Raw genomic sequence first — 19,744 nt, 5'->3', positions numbered from 1 at the left:
AACATAACTATTAATCAACCATGAATACTTAAAGATATAAAATATTAACAATACAACTCAATAAAAACACTTTCCAAAAAATTAAAAAAAAAAAAGTCACAAAAATAGATTGATATTTGGAATAAAATATACAAACTAACTTGAATTTTGCAACAAAAAAAAAGTTAAAAAGCTTGAGTTTTTCAAAAAAGTACAAACCAGTCTGAACTAGTTTTTTTAATATTAAACTAATCTGAGTTATTGAGTTATCTTTAGTGTGTGACAACTTTGTATGACAGAAACTAAAAAACTTAGAAAATTGTAACTTTGTTTTAAAAAGAAAACCATTCAAGTTTTTTATAAAATAAGTAAACATTTATGACATTCAGAGGTTATGATAATTATTTAAATTATAGAAAATACATTTGGGTAATAATGATACCAATTGCCTAGTTAATAGAATTTTATGGGTTTAGCTTACTACTAAAAGAAATTATAAAACACTTAATGCTTTAAAAATTGAAGTACAAATAACTGTAAAAACAATGCTTATAAATTTATTTTGTGATATATACCCTATACACTTATAAAATATCTCAACTCCAAAATAATAAGCTAAAAATATCTAAAAACTTTCTTTAAAAATTTAGGTTTATTTAAATGCTGATAAGAAAGCACAGCCATTTCAGTAAATTAGAGGTCCATGAGACCATAATCTGAAATATACATAGATATTCTGAGATATAGATATCTATTTTACTCTTCACCATTAACTCCAGAATATCTAGTGTATATTTCAGATTATGGTTTCATGGACCTCTAATTTTCTGAAATGACTGTGCTTTCTTATCAGCATATAAATAAACCTAAATATTTAAAGAAAGTTTTTAGAATTTTTTAGCTTATTATTTTGGAGTTGAGATATTTTATAATTGTATAGGGTATATATCACAAAATAAATTTTTATATAATGAATTTTGTCCAAAATTCCAGGCATTTTTTTAATATTTTTTCAAATCCAGGTTTTTTAAGCCTAAATTGTTTTTTTTATTCTTAAGTTAAGTTTAAGGCTGAGTTGCCACACTTTGAGTCAAAAAATCTTTCTTTAGTGACCAAAAACTTTCCTGAGTAAACTTAAACTTCCTTAATTTTTTTTTCAAATTATTGAGATTTTTATTAATTAAAAAAAAATTACAGTGTTAATTTTGAGAGTATTGAAGAACTAGCCTCAAGGCTAAAAAAACTTTAAATGGGCACTTAGTAAATAAAACTAACTTTTTAAAACAAAATATATAAACTGGATTAACTAAATCTCATTCTAGAACTAGAAAAAAACTTCCATGATATTAAAAAAAAACTAAACTGCCTTGAGTTTCCCTGAGTTGAAAAATAGAATCAAAATTCCCTGAGTTCCTTGAGTGTGTGGCACCCCTGTTAAGGCTTTAAACTGTGTTAAATAGTATAACAACAACATTGAAAACAGACTGTACAGCTACTTAAAAGGTGTTTTTTAATAAAACAAATTTTTGATGATGACATAAAACTTTTATCTATATGATAGATTTTTGATAGCAAATCTACATATTATTACTTGAAATGTAAAATTTTCAAAATTATTTAGTGATTTTTCTTCACAACTCCAATTTTTTAGTAATTATGTACAAAAATCCAAGTTTTTAAGTGAATTAAGTACAAAATTATAAGTTTTTTAGCTAAATTTCAAGGTTTTTCCATTTTTTTAGCCTAAATTGAGTCTTTTTACATTAAAGTGGTGTTTAAAAGTTGACACTTTGATTTTAAGACTTTTCACCAACAGCATTTATTTGGACAATCTCTTAAAATTCAATGTTCACAAGTTTAGCCTCATAGATGTTACATTTTGGTTTAATAGCTACTAGTAAAATCTAGACTTTTTAAAATAAAACTTACACATTTGAAAAGCAGCAATTAAATGTTAATTTTTTTTGGGTAAAATATTATAATTTTTATAAATTTTCTTACTTAAACTACTAAATAATAAATATTTACTTAAACTTTTAATGCAGTTCTTGCCTGGACATGACGTTAAATTAAACTGTTTTGGCTCAATAACCGAATGAGTTATTTTTTATTTTGATACTTTAAATAAAAAAGTTAACATATTGTAAAAATATTTTGCATTTAGATTTTTAACCTTGATTTCTAAACAGTTATTTTCAAATAATATTTAAGAATTACTTAAAAATTTTAAAAAGTAACCGCTTTTTAAGTATTTAATCATACTTTTTTTAACAAAGTTTCAATTGCAAAAGTATTTTAAGCTTGAGAAATGTTTTTCTAAAATTTATTATCAAAAATGTTGTAAATGGTGGTATTACCTTAACTTAAATAAAAAAATACAACTATATTATTTATGATTGAAAACATCTTGCTTTTAATAAATAAGTACAAAATATAAACGTCATCTCAAATTATTAAATTACTAAATACTTTTATATAAAAGTTTTTGAGCTATAAAAAATCGAAATAAAATACAAAACTTAATAAAAATATTATAAAAATGCTTTCTAGTAACAGTATGATTAATATTTGTTAACCTTTGTTACATTTAAAACACCGTTATAATAAAATAGTAGTATAAAACCAAAACTGAATCTTCAAAACTAAGTTTGTCTTTTGATTTAAAAAATATTTTAAAATGCATTTACTTTCTTGCAATAATCGTTTAAACTTTTCGTTTAAAAATAAAACTTTGTCCGTTTAAAGTTAATTTAGCTGTACTACTGTTGTAGGAGTGCTAACATTGCTATACTTACTGAACACTGAATAGTTAATAAACGGTTGCTTGTACTAATTAAATATGTAATGCTCGAGAAACTGAGTGGCCATTTTCTGGTTGAAATCTATGTTTAAAGATTTTTCTGTTCGTTTTATTTATGCAAATTACAAACAGTAATAAATTTTTGGGCATTTATAAATACCAAAAAACAAATAGATTGTATATTTGACTAAATTTGCATATTAAAACTAGCATTTTTTGTTTAGAAGCTACAAGTTACTTGCCGGAGGTTTTTGCGTGGTAGAATCTGACCCGAAGGTTTTACAGAACCCAGACTTAGCCCGTAGTTTTGTTTTAGCTCAGTGGTTGAGCACATTTTTTATTGAACAATGAAAAAAGCGCTCAAAAATTTTGGTCTAAGGACCTGGTGTACGAAAAAACCTTTCGGTCATCGAGTCGTACACCACGTGCTTTTGTTTAAGCTGACCACTCAAAAAAACTGAAAAATTTAATCAGTTCACGGTAGACTATAAAAGTTTAAACTACCAACATTAAAAAACAAAAATTTTATTTCCAGTCTTGAGTGTCATAATGTATAAGACGTATTGTGAAGTGTTAGTTTGTGTTAGTTAGCTTTTCATATTATAAGGGATGAAAAGAGCTTCGAACTAAAAAACTATCTGTGAACAAGCGCCAGCCGTTAGATAATTAAACCTAATAAGACAAAAATATTGCTGGTTCGTTAAGTATAAGTTATATAAATTCTGTTATATAATATGGGTGAGACTAGATTCGGCTTGCTAACCCCAGTTCGCAACAAAATTGTATATTGTTAAAAGTGTGTAATAAATAGATAATTTGTAAATTATATTCAATTACCAATGTAAAAAAAAAGAGTAAAATGTTATGTTAAGCTTATTGCTATTTTTAATAGTTTTTTGGTTATCAAATTATTTATTTTTATTAAAGTTTTACTTATGTAAATCGACCCCTGAAAGATTATGTCAAGCAAAACAAACATGTAATGTATAAAATTTTGTCATACTTTAATTTTTACTAAAGAGAACGAAATTTTAGTGCTAAAGTAGGTTATATGAAAACAAAACTTTATTTTACTAAACTTGAGCAAGATTTTGATACTTGTATTATCTTTTTAAGATCTTTATAGAAACTAGAGATTAAAAACTAGATAAATGAAAATAGTAATAAACCGAACTCAAATGAAAGTTAGTTGCAAAAAAACAAAAACATACTATTAAACTTAAACTTTTAATTAATAAAGGTTTTACTTAGATTCTTAGAGTGTTGAAGATTAATTTTTTTTTTAAATTTTTTTATGACGTAATTGTCTTGCTGTTTAAACTGATGTACAAATTGAAAAAAATTGTTTTTGCTATAAGTTTATAAAATAAGGTTTATGTATTCATCAAAACTTATAATAAAGAACCTATTTCAATGTAAAATAAGTTTCTAGAGGCGAAGTTGACTCCTAACGATTATAAATAATTTAATATAATAATTAACGAGTGATAGTTTAAGTTTTAAAGTTTCTGAAAGAGTTGGCAGACTGCAAACAGTTCGTACCTCTTATTAAAATAAACATTTTTGTTAGCATTGGCTACCTCTATTTTTTTTCTAAAACAAAAGTCTTGCAGATGTTGTGTGTGTTGTTTTTTTATTTCCCGATGTGGTGGAGAATGCTACATTTTATGTCATAATATATTTTGTTGTTTTTCAAATGCCAAATCCTCGAAACACACACAACATCTGCAAGACTTGTGTTTTATAAAAAAATAGAGATAGCCAATGCTAAAAGAAAGATCAACTTGAATAAGAGGTACTAACTGTTTGCAGTCTGCTAGCATTTTGCATTTAAAGAAAAATTATAACATAAAAAAGTTGCTTGCATTTAACTTTTAAATACTCTTATTAGTGGTTATGTTCAAAAAGTGTATAAACAATATTATACTTTAAATTAAAACAGACAAAATTAAAATTTGACTAATTTACAAAGCCAACTAATGTACTCGTAAGTTAAACATCACTTAAAAATAGTGTTTGATAAAATAATTTAATCAAAATTCTATTAAAAAAAAAATATTTTTTTATTTCTATTTTTTACAGAGGTATGTGAAGACTATAAATTAAAACAAAAATTGTAGAAGTTTTCAAGTTTTTGATTTCATTGAAACATAAGAAAGAGTTTGAAAAACTAAGAAATACGATTGTGTACTTAATAAGCAAATAAAGAAAACAGTGGAAAAAATACATAGAAAAATACGACGTTTTTTGATAAAACAAAGATAAAAATATTATTTGTACATTAAAATTACATATTAATTTAAACAGATTTTTTTTTACAATTTTTTCAAGCATTAGGAAAAAAAAAATTTGTCGTAATTTATTTACAGCGCAGTCAAACTTTATACAATTGTTTATCATTTTACAAAATGACAATATAAAAAAGAAGTAGTTTGAAAAGAAAATCAATATAAAAAACTATTTGTTTAATCTTAAATACAACCCGAACACATTCACACTTTTACTAAAACTATTGAAAAATATTTTGAGATAATAACTTTTTTTATTACTAAACCATAAAACATACATATGTTGTGTCAAACTATTTATATAAATCAACTCTTTTTTTTTTGGGTTAAAACAAAATGCTCTTATCATATTCAATAATCATGGATATTTTTTGGCCTAAAAACAATTTGTTTTGAAATTAGAAACCAATACAATATACAAACATAATAATCTTCATTATATAATTCACATCAGTGCTGTCAGATTGAGTAATTCGTCCCAATTGGTCTCACTCATATAAACTTCCCTATCCAGCCAATTCGTATAAGTTTGCTCGAAATCGTACGGTAATTCCACACTGTTAAGAAATAAAATTTAATTTCACACATTTACAAAATCGTACGACAGAGTGGCCCCCTTGGGGACCTAGAGCAGCAAAGGGGTAGGAGGGGAGGCATGAGGTCATATTTTGAAACTTTCACTAGATATTTTCAAGTTGCAGATGAAGAGCAAAATAAATAAAGGACTTAGGTGTTTTTTAGGGTAGTTTTTGAGTAATTTTGTTGAGGGAGGCCATGCCTTTTTTAATTTCTTTAAAGGGAGTCATTTGAAAAAAAAAATGGGAAACCCTGTTGTACGGATACACATGCTTGGTAATATTCTTGATGGCAAGTATTAACAAAAATATATGAAGTATAGTAAAAGTACAACTATGATTGTATACAATATTAAAACAACTTCATTTTAGTTGAACTTAAATCTAATAGTTTTATTTATCAAAGTTACTGCGTACTGTAAGTTAATAAAAACACTATTTTTGCTTTTTAAGTTTGCATGTTAAAGTCGAAAAACAGACAAAACTAAGTTTATTTACGTTTAAAATTGTTATAACTCCTAAAAAATTAATTCAATGGAAAATAAATAAAATTATTTTTTAGCATTAGTATGATAAAAAAATCAGTAGACCAACACTCGTTTTAATAATTGTGTCCATTAGTTTACAAAATCAAGTATCTGTCATTTATTTTGTTAAAAAATCAAAGAAAGATAACTTAAAGTACTTTAATAATGACAAATAATAGTAAATTTAGTAAAAAGTTATAATAGCTTACAAAAGTATTAAAAAATACAACTAGAAATTTTTAGAGTTATTTTTAATTTTGGTCATTATATGATCAGATTAGTTGGATTATTTCGTAATACTAAAACAAACTATACAATCTGATACTAATTTATGAAGTACTCACTCTAGTTTTAGTGTTTCTTCCAAATCACTGTTGACACTCTTATGTGGATTATTTACATCGCTAAAGTGCTGATTTGTAGTTGTTGTATTGTATCTGTTAAAGAATAATAAGTGTAAATATATATAATGACGATTATTTACATTGCTAAAGTGCTGATTTGTGGTAGTTGTATTGTATCTGTTAAAAAATAATAAGTGTAAATATATATAATGACGATAATTTACATCGCTAAAGTGTTGATTTGTGGTAGTTGTATTGTGTCTGTTAAAGAATAATAAGTGTAAGTATATATGATGACGATTATTTACATCGCTAAAATGCTGATTTGTAGTTGTTGTATTGTACCTATAAACAAATAAATCAATTATTACGTAATTACTATATGTTTGTATTTGAAAAAATATCACATATACACAAAGTTGCTAAAAATTTTTTGATTTTCTCCATGTTTTTGATATTTTCCATGTTTTATGACAGTACAAGTTTTTTTGACCTACAAAATTAAACTTACGGTAAAAGAAATTCTTAATAGTTTCTAAAATATTAAAATATACTGAAATGCTACTTTAGTGTTTTATAATTAAGAAAGTTTTAAATTATACTTGAAAAAGTTTTTTACATGATAGATTTTTTGTACCTAATCTAAACTTCATTGTAAAAATTTTACATGTAAAAATTGTTTAAAACTCAAGGTTTTTCATTTTTCTATAATATCTTAAATTCCAAATTTACCAGGGTTTATGGCAACCTTGTAAATATGTACATGTTGACCAGTTTTATTATACCAGCAATACTTGATAATTAAATATTACCAAACATTTTTACCTCCTGTAGTTATATCCTTCAACTTCTGACCTGAGAACATATTCTTCTTGTTGAAACGCCCAAGGCTCAGTATCTACGTCTAAATAAAAATTTATAGATTTGTACATAAATAACAGATAAAGTGATTATTTAGTTAATTTTCATAGCGTTGTCATTACTTTTTCCCATGAAGAAAGCCCATGGTCCAATTTAAAAAATAGATATTACTAAAAAAAACGGTTTTTAAAATTTTGAATTAAAAAAACTAAAATTTAAAATTTAAAAGTTTTATTTTTTTTAAATTAGGTTCTTTATCCAGAAGTGATGGGTTGAAATGTTGATACTAATTGTAACTTACGTAATTTTCTATTATTTATATTAAATAACGGCTCCTTCGAGAAATTTTCGTAAATCTGTGGTTCTTCTGACATGAAATAGTACAAATATTCATATTTATTATTACTATAAATCTAGTTTTTTTATTAATTATATTATAAAAAAGACGCGTGATGACGTTACTAGGGTAAGGAATAACATAAGCTTATTAAATTATATTTTATACAAAAACAACTTATTAATAGTTTAAATAAGAGAACTTAACAAGCTGAAATTTTAAATAGTCAAGTTAATGTTGTTCCTCTTTTACGTCATAACGCGTCATCCTATTTCAATGTTGAATTGGAAATTATACCAGGGTTTCCCAGTTCATTTTGATAACAGCTCCCTTAACAGAAATTCAAAAAACCCCACAAGATCAAGTGTAAGTTTAAAGCCTTCAGTCAATTATTCCTTTTTATACTCTTTAATAGAAACCAAGAATACTTGATGAACTTTAATTATATCAAAAACTCTTTAATTGCCGAAAAATCTAAAACTGCCCCTAGAATTATCAAAACTGTTCAAAAGGACGAAGTTGCCTCTGTTGGGAAACCCTGGTTTAAATAAACAACCAATATATTCTAAAGTAATTTACCTTTTATTTATTAGTTAAGTAATTAATCAAGTAAGTTTAGAAATTACATCAAATAAAACAATTAACAAAAACCAAACACTAATTTGTCATGCAAACAAAATCAAACTTTTTATTTTTCCATTTCTATTAAGTTAATGCACCAATAAACAGTTTTTATGCGTTCAAAAAATTAACAAAAACCTGAAATTCAAACTAAGAATAATAAATATTCAAACCATTTCCGAAGGCCCAGTCATCGTTCAAATGATGCCTGACTTTCTGGTAAATATCACTGAGTATTTTCATGTTAGACTTCCGCCACTGTCTACCCAGGAACTTGGTTTGTGTTTTAATGAGTTTGAGCACGTAATACTGGAACATTCCTTGGCGTACTTTCAGTGCTGATTTCAGTATCGGTGCAGATTTGAACATTACCAGCATCTGTGAGAAACTTGTACAATTAATATTTACTAACAGTACTAGACGTATAGATTTTAAGTATTCAGTATAAATTCGTATTAAAAACCGACCAAAATCCGTTGGTATTGCAACTAATAAAGCTATGAAAATATCACTAATATTAGAGCACTTAAATAAGAATCCATATTATGAAAAATTTACAATAATGCAGTAAAAAAGTTTTAGTATAAATTAATAAATTAATAAAATTTTTAATGTTTTTTATATAGTTAAACAAGAGTTTACATATTTACAAGCTATCTTTATGCAAACATAAAAAATATATCAATAACAACAAAGTTTTTGTAGTAAAAACAAACCATAGTTCTAGAATGTTTCCACTTGACCAATTTATTTAGTATTCTCAGTAAGTTTATTGATGAAAACAAATTTTTCCAGTTCGGTTTTGCTGTGTCTAAATTCTGTAGGCTTTCGGCAGATAGTTCAGTACTTGCTTCACCTGTATGTGATAAAAGAAAATACTTGTATATGCACTATACAGCTATAAAAAATAACGTCAAAAATTTGCATGCTTAATGAGTAACAATTAACAGCCTATACTATGGTTAAGATAATTCACACGTTTTTTAAGACTAGTAAATAACTATAGAAATATTTCAGTGAAATCAGAAATAAATTATTTAACTAATCTGTCAGTTTTAAACAATAACTAATTCAATACTTGAATGTTTAATAGTCAACTATTTTTTCTACCAAAGCAATTATTAGCTCCCAGATGAGCACACTCATTTATAAACACCACAACATAGCAAATGAAAAAGAAAAAATCAAAAAGTATAATTATAAGATTAAAAATAATCAAAATATATTTTCATCAGTAAAACAACAAACCAATAACACAGGTTGGAAATTCAAGGCAATCAACAGTGTTGTTCAGTGTAACAAACTGCAGTATTCCTTGGTTCAAAAACTTCAGTATGAGTGGAATGCAGTTTGCAAATACTAAATGTTGACCCGTGTATTCAAACTGTGAGAAAAAAAGTGCACTTTTAATTACATAATGATTGAATAATAAATAAAGATGATGACTATTAGTTTTAAACACTTTTTTAACTTAAAAACTTGTTTAGAATCAGTTTGAAAACATTTGTTTTCTTTTTTCTAATATAATTTTTTTAATTATTTATGATTAATTATTTTTTTTACTTCACTCATCATATATTCTATTAATACTAAAACAAAACTCTTAATGTTTATATTTTTAAGACAGTAAACATTTTTAATATTTATGTTATAAGTACTAATACCATATACTTAATTCAAATGTAAAAACAATATCAGCTAAGTTAAGTAAGTACAAATACATACTTGATACACACGATTTAGTTTAAAATGCTTTAATAGAAGTAACAAAGTAGCAGATACTGATTTAATTATCATTTCAATTAAAACAAACATACTTGATAAACGTGGTTTAGTTTGAAATGTTTCAGTAACAATAACAATGTAGCTGATATTGATTTAATTATTATTTCCCGATGTCTACTAGCATCTATTGTTAATTTCATCTTCTCTGAATGTGTTAACCTGTTTAACATTTTTAGTAAAATAATTTAAACGTTTTAAACAAATATTAAATTTTATAAATTTATCATACAAAATGACAATTTGTGTGACTTAAATAAAATAAAAAAAATACTTTAAATAATTTAAGTTTATAATACTTGATTATTACTTGTCACTTTGAACTTTATCTTTATTTATATTAAAATGATAATATTTCTAATAAAAAAAGTAAAGCCCTAAAGTTCTTTTAAACTAACAGATCATGCTTGGGTAGCAGATCTGACAGAACATTCACTGAATTGGGTTCGGTCTTATTCTTAGTACTTGCAAGTAATATTTGCAACAATGCAATTATGTATTTGGGTAGATTCACCAGTAATACTTGGTACATCTTCTCTGCTGGTGTGTCGTTTATTACCTGGTGAATTGTGATCATTAAAAAAAACATAAATTTAATTTTAAAGCTTTGTATTCTGTATATGTTCAATTAAAGTTAAGGAAAACAAGAAACAACATATTTCAACGAACAATATCTTAGGACAACATAGAACACAATATTTTAAACACTAAAAAAACCTGAACCAAAAAAGTGGGGTACTGAAAATCTAGCTACTGTTAACCTTAGAACCTGTTACATTGTTGACAAAAATTCAAAACTGTAGAAAAACAGTCAATATTCCAACCTCAGTTTTACCAGCTGTGAATGGATATTTCTGTACTTTTTGTTCAAACTTGAGTTGCAATGATGTTAGTGATGTGTATAAATGACTTTTCAGAATTTCTACTGATTCCTGAGTCGGTTTCGGTAATCCTGATACCGTTTCTGTGTCTCTTAAATAAAAAGTGAAATATTGCACTCTACTTTTAACAAATATCATAATTTAAATAACAGTAAATACAGAAAATGAGCCGAAACCTAAAATATTAAAAATAAAACTAAGAAATAAATTCTTCAACTTTACAAAAATGTATTAATACTTCTGAAATATAATGTAGCAAAAAATTGAAAGTGAAGTGAAAACCTTATCACACTGGTATTTTGAATCCCAAAAATTGTATTGTATTAAATATTTGTGTTTTTGACATTTATCATGACATAAAAGTTATTTATAATATATATAAACTAATTATTAAAAAAATGCGATTTCAAAAATTCCAGAACATATAATTCATAAAGACAGAAAAAATTCTTTATGAAACAGATGTTCTGGAATTTTTCAAATCGTATTATAATGATAAATTATTTAAAAGCCCTTCAAGTGGGGTCTGTAGAAAGTGATCAAGTTTAAATAATAACCTTGTTTTCTAATATATATTAACAATGTAATTGAAAATTTCAACAAACCCGTTATAAGTGTACCCGATGAACTTGTTCCTTACAGTGGACAGAAAATTGTTCAGGTCTTTGTCTGATACCTTGGGTTCCCATGGCAACCCGGTGGGCACCTCCACCTGAAACTCCTTACCAACCTCCTGTTTCTGCTTCAGTTGCATGGCAACCAGCTTCTTAGCAACCTTACCCACGTCTGTTGTTTCATCGGGAGATGTTTGCTTAGGCTTGCTAAAGATTGCTGGCGTCTGGAAATCAAAAACGTTGTTTTTAAAGCTTTGGTAGGACAGTTGATAATTATCTCAAAAGTGTTTTGCGAAACAAACAAATTTTTACTATGAATTAAAAAATTTACAATACAAGTTGCTATAGTTAGAGTCATAAATTGCTTTGTTTTTCAAATATTTTACTTAACAAATATTAACATTGTAATGGATATTAAAACTTGTCAGTAAAAAAAATTAAAGGTATTTTGGAGCTTTAATTTTTGTACTAAAAGCAATAAAAAAAAAATTGACTTTTTATTTTATAGTAAGAAAAAGTATACTAAGCATATTTTGCTGTTTAAATAGTTAAAATAAATTAAATGAATTAACGTAAACAACTGAAAAAAAATAACTTGCTGTTTAGAATACAAGATTTAACATCTACAAACAGTCAATAAAGTTAAATTTAATTTTATGAAACATATTAGACATACGATTTAATATTTTATAAATGCTTGTTAGTAAACCTCAGTTTAATTAGTTCAAACTAATCTTTTTATGATAAAATATGTAAAAAACAAATCTATAATTTTAAAACAACTTTTTTTAAACCGAACAAACAATATTGAAAAAAATAATTTGTACAAATTTATATATCAAACTATAACTCCAGGCGGGACTGCCTCCACTGAAGGTTTTTCATCGACACTGGAATCTGATTGGTTCAATTTATCAACACTTTGATCTGGTTGGTTGATTGCGGCGTCTATGCTCGTCACCTTGTATTCTTCGAACACGTTCGCTTTGTTTTCCTGGTTGGAAATTTGAAAATTAAAACTTTTTTTGCTTTATTTGATTGTTTTGACTAACAAGGTTGTTTTTATTTTCAACGTTCACTAAAAACTTATTACTTGCAATGTTAAATCATTTTAAAATAAAAATCTAGAAGGCAAAACAATGTTATTTTTAGATATCTAACTATTTTTTGATAATTTTGAATGTTTTTATATCTGAAGTGTTAAGGTTCTGCACCTGTAAAGAAGGAAAACAACAACTTTTAACCTCAAAAAAAGGTAAAATAACTTTAAAAAAACTGCACTAGAAAAAGTTTGAATGTAAAAAATTTACATTTGTAAAAAACTTATTAAACTTTTGTGAGGTACAAAATTGAAATTGAAATTCATATTTTAATCTGAGTTGAAAAGCTAATCTTAATTTGTTAAAAACAACCTTGACCCCTACTATACGCCCATGAAAGTTTATACAAATAAACAAATTAAATACATACTTTTAAATGATTATCTAGTAAAAAATAATCAAAACAAACAAACTTCAGTTGAAGTTGCTTTCTGTGCCTCTGGTTCCATATTGACCATCTATGATTAGTTGTAATTAAAACGAAACTAAATTAAATACAAACAACACACAATTAAAAAATAACTTGCAATAGTTAGTTGGAGTTGCATAAAACTAAGTGTTTTAAGATTTGCATCAAATATCATTTTGAAACGATACTATTTATGCATTCTGTTTAAAACTGATTAATAAACGCCAAAAATGTTATTTAAAAGAATGTACTTTTGATAGAAGACTAAAAATTAATAAAAAACTTAAAACACAAAGTGAAAGAAACCACAAAAGGTTATCAAAGAATTCATTTTCATACACTATTAGACAAAGAGGTATTGGATAGTTTCCCAAAAACTCTTTTTTTAAAAGTAACAAATGCTAATGAAAACAAAGTAGTTGTTATCAAATAAAAAAAAAATTAAACAGCTTCACCAAATTTTTAATAAATAAATCTTTTTGTTTTATCTAAAAAAGTTTGTTAAACCAACCCTTTTCCTACGTTGCCTGGCAACAGAGTTGTTAAGCATGAGAATGTCGTGGGCTGCATTGGGGGGTTGGGAGGCCCGCATATTGGTTACTATGGAAATGGGGTCCTCACTCCCATTGTTGCCTAGCAACTTGAGTTGTTTTGACAATCTCAATCTCTTCTTCTCGTCTTGAAGGTGTTGGAAGTTTCCCAAACTTGTCTGTTGAAAGATTATTAAATTCTAAAAAATATATTTTTTTCTATCAAAGCTAAATATGTAGTAAGAAAGTTGTTATAGTATTTTTTTTTTACTTTTTGTCCTTTATTTAAAAAACAGCTTTTAACTATCTTTTACAAACTTATCTGTGAATATTATTATTTACAAAATTTGTAAGTTTTATTTGTTAAAACTATACTTGTAGATATTAGCTTATTCTGAAGTTTTACTCAAAAATATTCTTTATTTTAAATATCCCTAAAATTTATTGACAGTTTATTTTCATATTTGTATTAAAAAAAGAGTTAATCACCATAAATACACATGAATTACTTGCACTATTCATACAGTTTCTATTTATTACTGTTTAAATTATAATATATCACTACAATGGTCAACAAATAAAACTTACAAGTACAACTTTCCATATGAGAAGAAGTACTTTTTTCATTGGATAAGAAGGACAGTTTAAGAGGCAGAATTTTGAAACCATGGTGAAAAGAATTGATATTAGTGAGTTTTCTCCATCTTCCAAGTTGGACTCTGAAGTATAGTTTTCAACTCATTTATTATAATTATTTATAAAATCACACAGCTCACGTACAACAAAAAAATTATTTTTAAAATTTATATTTTCTATCAGAATAATTTATGATATAAAAATTTATGCTGGATTACTAAAAAAAAAGAAAACTATTTTAGGACAGGTGTTGTTCATAATCTCTATTTAACTTTCTATTTTACTAACATTATTTGAATAATAAACCTATTTTTTATAAACTAATTAGTAGCAAGGTAGGTAACACTTTTTTTCTTTAGTTGTTAAGTTATCATCTAAATATATATATATATATATCTATATATATGCTGTTATGATTTAAGAAAATTAAAACTAATTTATAATGAGTGAAATTAAAAGAGATTAAACTATTGAAATTTAAGCTATTAAACATCTAAGTTATCACAAATTTGTTTGTTGTATTTCAAAGTTTATCAAATGTTTTTAACTACAATGGTTACATATACAATATAAAACAAATTAATTTAGTATTTTATTTAACTCGAATTCGAATTACATTAAAATTTAAATTTAGCTACTATAAAACTAAAGCTGATTATTTATTAACATTTTAAATTTTAAAGCATAATTTCAATCACTACATTCACTCCTTGTTCATTCTTACAACTATTACCCGATTAGAACAAAACTAACGCAATTGTTTTATAAACCTTTCCCTCAACTTTGTAATGTCTTCACAATTATCACAATCACTTGTTCTTATACTTTCAATCATTGTGTATATCACACTCAATACCTGTCTCAATATTTTGCTGTCCTCTAACGAGGCTTCCTCATTTGAATCACGTGGTTTCAATACTGGTTTGCTGGAAAAATATAAAAACTAACAGACAGGCATCATAGACAAACTTTGGTCACAATTTTTCATACTTAACTACTAAGCAGGGCCATTATAAATCAAGAAATATTAACAAAATATTAAAGTATGTTTTTTAAGTAAATTTTTCAACAACTTACAAAGAACTAGCCTGCACAATTTTATTGCAGTAAAAACAGTACTGAAAAATTATAACAGGTTTTCTTAAAAATTGTTTTGTGATAAATTTACATATCTTTGTCAACATTAAATGGAACAAAATAACATATTTAAAAAAGAACTTAATAATAGGAACAAAAATAACTTCGAACTAGGTAAAAATAAGTTGAAAACATTTTTAGTTTTTGCTGGTTGTTTATATTTATTAAATTAATTTTTTGCTAATAGAGAAAACTAGTTACAAACTTCAGCTCAGTCTTTAGTATTTCCATGAGCACATCAAATGCTCCCAGCTTGTAAAGCAAGAAACAATTTTCTTTGGTGAGTTTTACTTGCTCTTCATTATCCTTAACTTCACCAAATACACCCTGGGCTAAGTACAACAGTGCAGATATGGACTTGTTTCTATAAAGATTTTAAAAATTGTTTTTGTATCTTTTCAACTAAGATTTTTTTAAATATACAAGCTAAAACATAAATTTGGTAGATTTCTTCATACATAAACTTAACTAATAAAAGCATGTTAAAGCTCAAAAATAAAAACTTAAGACAAGTTTTAATTTCATTTATTACTTGATTACCACATATTAGACTTTTAAAATGCACTTAAAAACAAACTTTCTCTTTTACTTTAACCTTTTTTTCTAATAGTTTTTATAATTTTTAAGTTATAAAAAACTAACAATTATTTTAATATTACCTTTCTACATCGTTTTCATCTTCTTCTAATTGACAAAATCTTAAAATACTTAAAACTACATTTTGTTTTTCTTCTTTATTTAGTGCTATCCATGTGTCTTTATCTAAAAAAAACTTGTTTTTTAAATAAAACAAAGCATTTAAAATGTTGGAGATTAACTTAAACTTAAAATGATTTCCTAAGTGAACTTTAACTAAGTATTTGAAATGTGGATTGTAAACATATTTTTCACCTTGTAAAAAACATCACAAACTTTCAACTTATCTTGTTGACAAGTTATGGCCATAGGAAGGTCCTAAATTAATTTAACAAAATTAATACTAGCTCTTGTTTAACAGCATAATAAATAAACTACAAACAACTTTACTTAAATATTAAAATTTAAATTTTTAAATAAATAATCAACCTTATAATTTTTAATATGTTAAGTTAGATCAGAGTTTTCCAAAGTGGGCCATGAGGAGCAAAGGAGCCATGAGGTCATAACTTGAAACTTACACTAGATATTCTGGAGTTGATAATGAAAAGCAAAAAAAAGTTCTTAGGTGTTTTTAATTGTAGTTTTGCTTACTAATCCTGTTGGAGGGGCCATAAGCTTTTTTATTTTTTGTTTAGGGGTATTTTGAGAAAAAAGTTTGGGAAACCTTGGGTTAGATACTTCTGGAAAACTTTTATAAATTAAAATATAAAAGTCTAAATCCATTTTTTGCCTTGTTTTTAAATCAGTTTATTACAAATTGTTAGTAAAAATTGTTAACAATATTATGAACAATTTTAAGAAAACAGCTTTAGAATGAAAAATAAATATTGCCAAAACATATTGTTTTAGTTTTTATGAAAAAATAATTTCTTAGAAATTTAAAAACTAACTTTCTACAATCTTAGAATAAAATTATAGATTTTTCTTTAAAAAATTGTTACTAACTGAACTAAAATTAAAATAAACTTGTTGATTTATTTTAAAATAAGTGCATAAATGTTTTAACTGCAGTGCAATTGTTATTTTTATATAACAACTAATGCTTGAAAACAATTTTATTTAATAAAATTCTTACAAAAACTTTAATAATGAAGTTTTAATAATATCAATAATCATGGTTGTCACTGATCAAGCTGAGAAAAATTTCCTGACTTTTCCTGACTTTTTCCTGACTTTTTACCAAAAATTTTCTGACTTTTCTCAATCAGTTTTACTTATATTAATTGTTCAATTGGTTTAATAAAATATTACCCAAACTATTTAATATAAAATCCTTAAATACAAAATCAATTAAAAAAGAACATACTTAAGTAACTGTATAAAAAAGACATAAAAAAGTAAACTATATATCTGTTGTATAAAATATTTCCTCTTATCATTTAGTACAAAATTTGTAACAAATAGATATGCTCTTATTTATTTTAAAAACTTAAGTTACTCTACAAAAAATACAAATAATAAGTAGTCTTGGCATATACCTCTCTTATAATTTATTTTATAAATTTAAACAACTTTGTAAAAATTATAAAGAGGTAAAGTATACACATTAACTTGTTACTTAAAATACTAAACTAACTGCTTAGTTATAAAGAACTCAGTTATTTAAACAAAAAACACTTTGATTCTAAAATTATGCTAGATAAACTTTTGTGTATATATCACAGTTTCACTATGGAAGTGTCCTTGCTACAGATTACAATACTAAAAAGCTTACAAAATCTGCTTGTTCAAGTAGGGAACTTGTTCAATATGTTAATAGAAAAATTTTGCAGTTTTATAAAGGATGTTTACTAATTTATAATAGGTGAAGGGATCAGAAATAAAATTAAAAAAATTTGTAAATTTCTAGGAAAATTTTGGAAATTTTTTCTGACTTTAACGGACTTCTAATTAATTTTTAACATTTAAAGGCTTTGGAAAACAAGGAATTTTGTAAGTTTAAACTGTTTTTTTTTAAATCAAATTGCCTGACTTTTCCTGACTTTTTTTCAAAACCCTCCATTTTTTCCTGACTTTTGTCATTTTTTTAAGTTTTCCTGACTTTTCCTGACCGAGTGGCAACCCTGCATAATAAACACTTAAAATATCATTTTAATTATTACACACACACAGTATGTCTCTTAAAAACAATTTACCTAAAAACTAACTAAGCTTTTATAAGCTATGAAACTATTTTTGAAAGACATGTGTTTTACTTGAGTGTATCTCCAAAAAAAATTTCTTGGTAAACTTCAAAAAATATTTAATTTAGCATTGTCAGATATTTAAAAAAACACGTAATTAAGGACACATAGGTTTTATGAGTTTATGTTGTAAAGTATTATTGTAGCTATTTAAAATTTTTTTACCATTACAAAAATCAAACATAACTTTAAATCTTAATCGGTTAAAATTGTGAGCTCAATAGGCTCATGTTATAGAAGGTGCACACCAAAACAACTTTTCTTTTAAAATATATTTTTACAAATATTTTTGACTATTTTGACTAAAGTTATTTTATAGTAACTTACTAGTCCACTAATTATTTAAGAATTAACCAAAATTTTTTTTACCTTGAAAAGTTGCACCCTCAATTAGTTTTTTTAAGTTATATTTTTAGATAATAAAAAATTTAACTTATTTGTCATCTATTTAAAAAATATACAGGGAATATTTTCTGTAAAGTTAAGGTCTCTAGTTCAAAAAATGAGACAAATATTCAGTAATTTTCTCGGACTCAAAGAAAGTTGAATGGAAAACTTGCTGTCAATAATATTGATTTGGAAGTTTTCAATATAGCTTATTATACATAAAAGATTGATCAATTTTTTTATTTTCTACTAAACTGGCATAATTATACTTATAGTTTTCATATAAGAGTCAGTAAAATTATTTTTATTTTAAGAAAGAAAAACTATTACCTAATTTCCTTAAAGTATATTTGTCTAGAAAATATATTTATTGTTTTTTTGGCTTTTCCTTTATTTGTTCATTTTGTTAAATTCTATTAATTTATTGAAAACAATATTTAGAGGTTAAGCTACTGTTCTATCTATTTACTTCAGAGAATTACAATAGCAGTTATATTTTTAAACTTGTGCAAGAAAATTTGTTTTATACTGTCTACCTAAAAAATTCATTGGAGATTTCTTTGGTTATTTGATCAAGACCATAAGCTATATATTATAAGACTATATATTTTCCTGTAATGTGTAATAACTTATTTTGTTATATTGTAAAATGTAAATTTCTAAGACTAAGGGTTTAGCAAAATATAGTAAAATTTATGTTTGAATACATTTTTAATGGCAAATTTTAAAATCCTTTCCAATGCAAATCCGTACTGTGTGATTTTTTTTTTTTTTTTTTGATGGTAGAATACAATTACAAATAATCTTGAAAATAATTAAGTCAAAGATTTAGACTTATTGTTTTAAATTACTAATACAAATCTATACACTTTGAAACTAAGATATACTAATTAAGATACTTAAACATATAAATATCTAAGTTTTGTCTGTCAATGAAATAGCTACAAAATTATGAAAACATTTTTTTACCTTCTACCAGCAAGAACTCTCTAAATTTTTTCTTGTTTTCTTCAAATTCAGGAATTTCGGAATATGAATAGAGTTCTGCTATCTCAGTTTCGAAAGCATCACAGTCATCATACTGAAATTCAAGATCTGTGTCCTTTTCATTCAT

At 25.2% G+C, this 19,744-nt stretch overlaps 1 protein-coding gene across 1 annotated transcript; it reads right to left on the bottom strand.

Annotated features, from left to right (window-relative positions):
- Positions 1 to 5,085: 5,085 nt before the first annotated feature.
- Positions 5,086 to 19,744, bottom strand: LOC145840913 (striatin-interacting protein 1-like). Its single transcript, XM_082948265.1, has 18 exons — positions 19,600 to 19,744; positions 16,081 to 16,183; positions 15,627 to 15,785; positions 15,038 to 15,210; positions 14,237 to 14,367; positions 13,630 to 13,827; positions 13,123 to 13,167; positions 12,454 to 12,603; positions 11,601 to 11,833; positions 10,939 to 11,086; positions 10,513 to 10,673; positions 10,150 to 10,276; positions 9,581 to 9,716; positions 9,049 to 9,188; positions 8,506 to 8,710; positions 7,339 to 7,417; positions 6,514 to 6,606; positions 5,086 to 5,624 (listed from the first exon to the last, which is right to left on the bottom strand). Exons 1-18 carry the CDS (start codon positions 19,742 to 19,744, stop codon positions 5,513 to 5,515), a joined length of 2,538 nt encoding a protein of 845 aa, XP_082804391.1. The 3' UTR covers positions 5,086 to 5,512.

This window comes from Thalia democratica, chromosome 7 (genome assembly GCF_965202585.1).
Source record: "Thalia democratica chromosome 7, ktThaDemo2.hap1.1, whole genome shotgun sequence".
Lineage (NCBI taxonomy): Eukaryota > Metazoa > Chordata > Thaliacea > Salpida > Salpidae > Thalia > Thalia democratica.
This window is presented reverse-complemented; position numbering and strand designations above follow the sequence as displayed.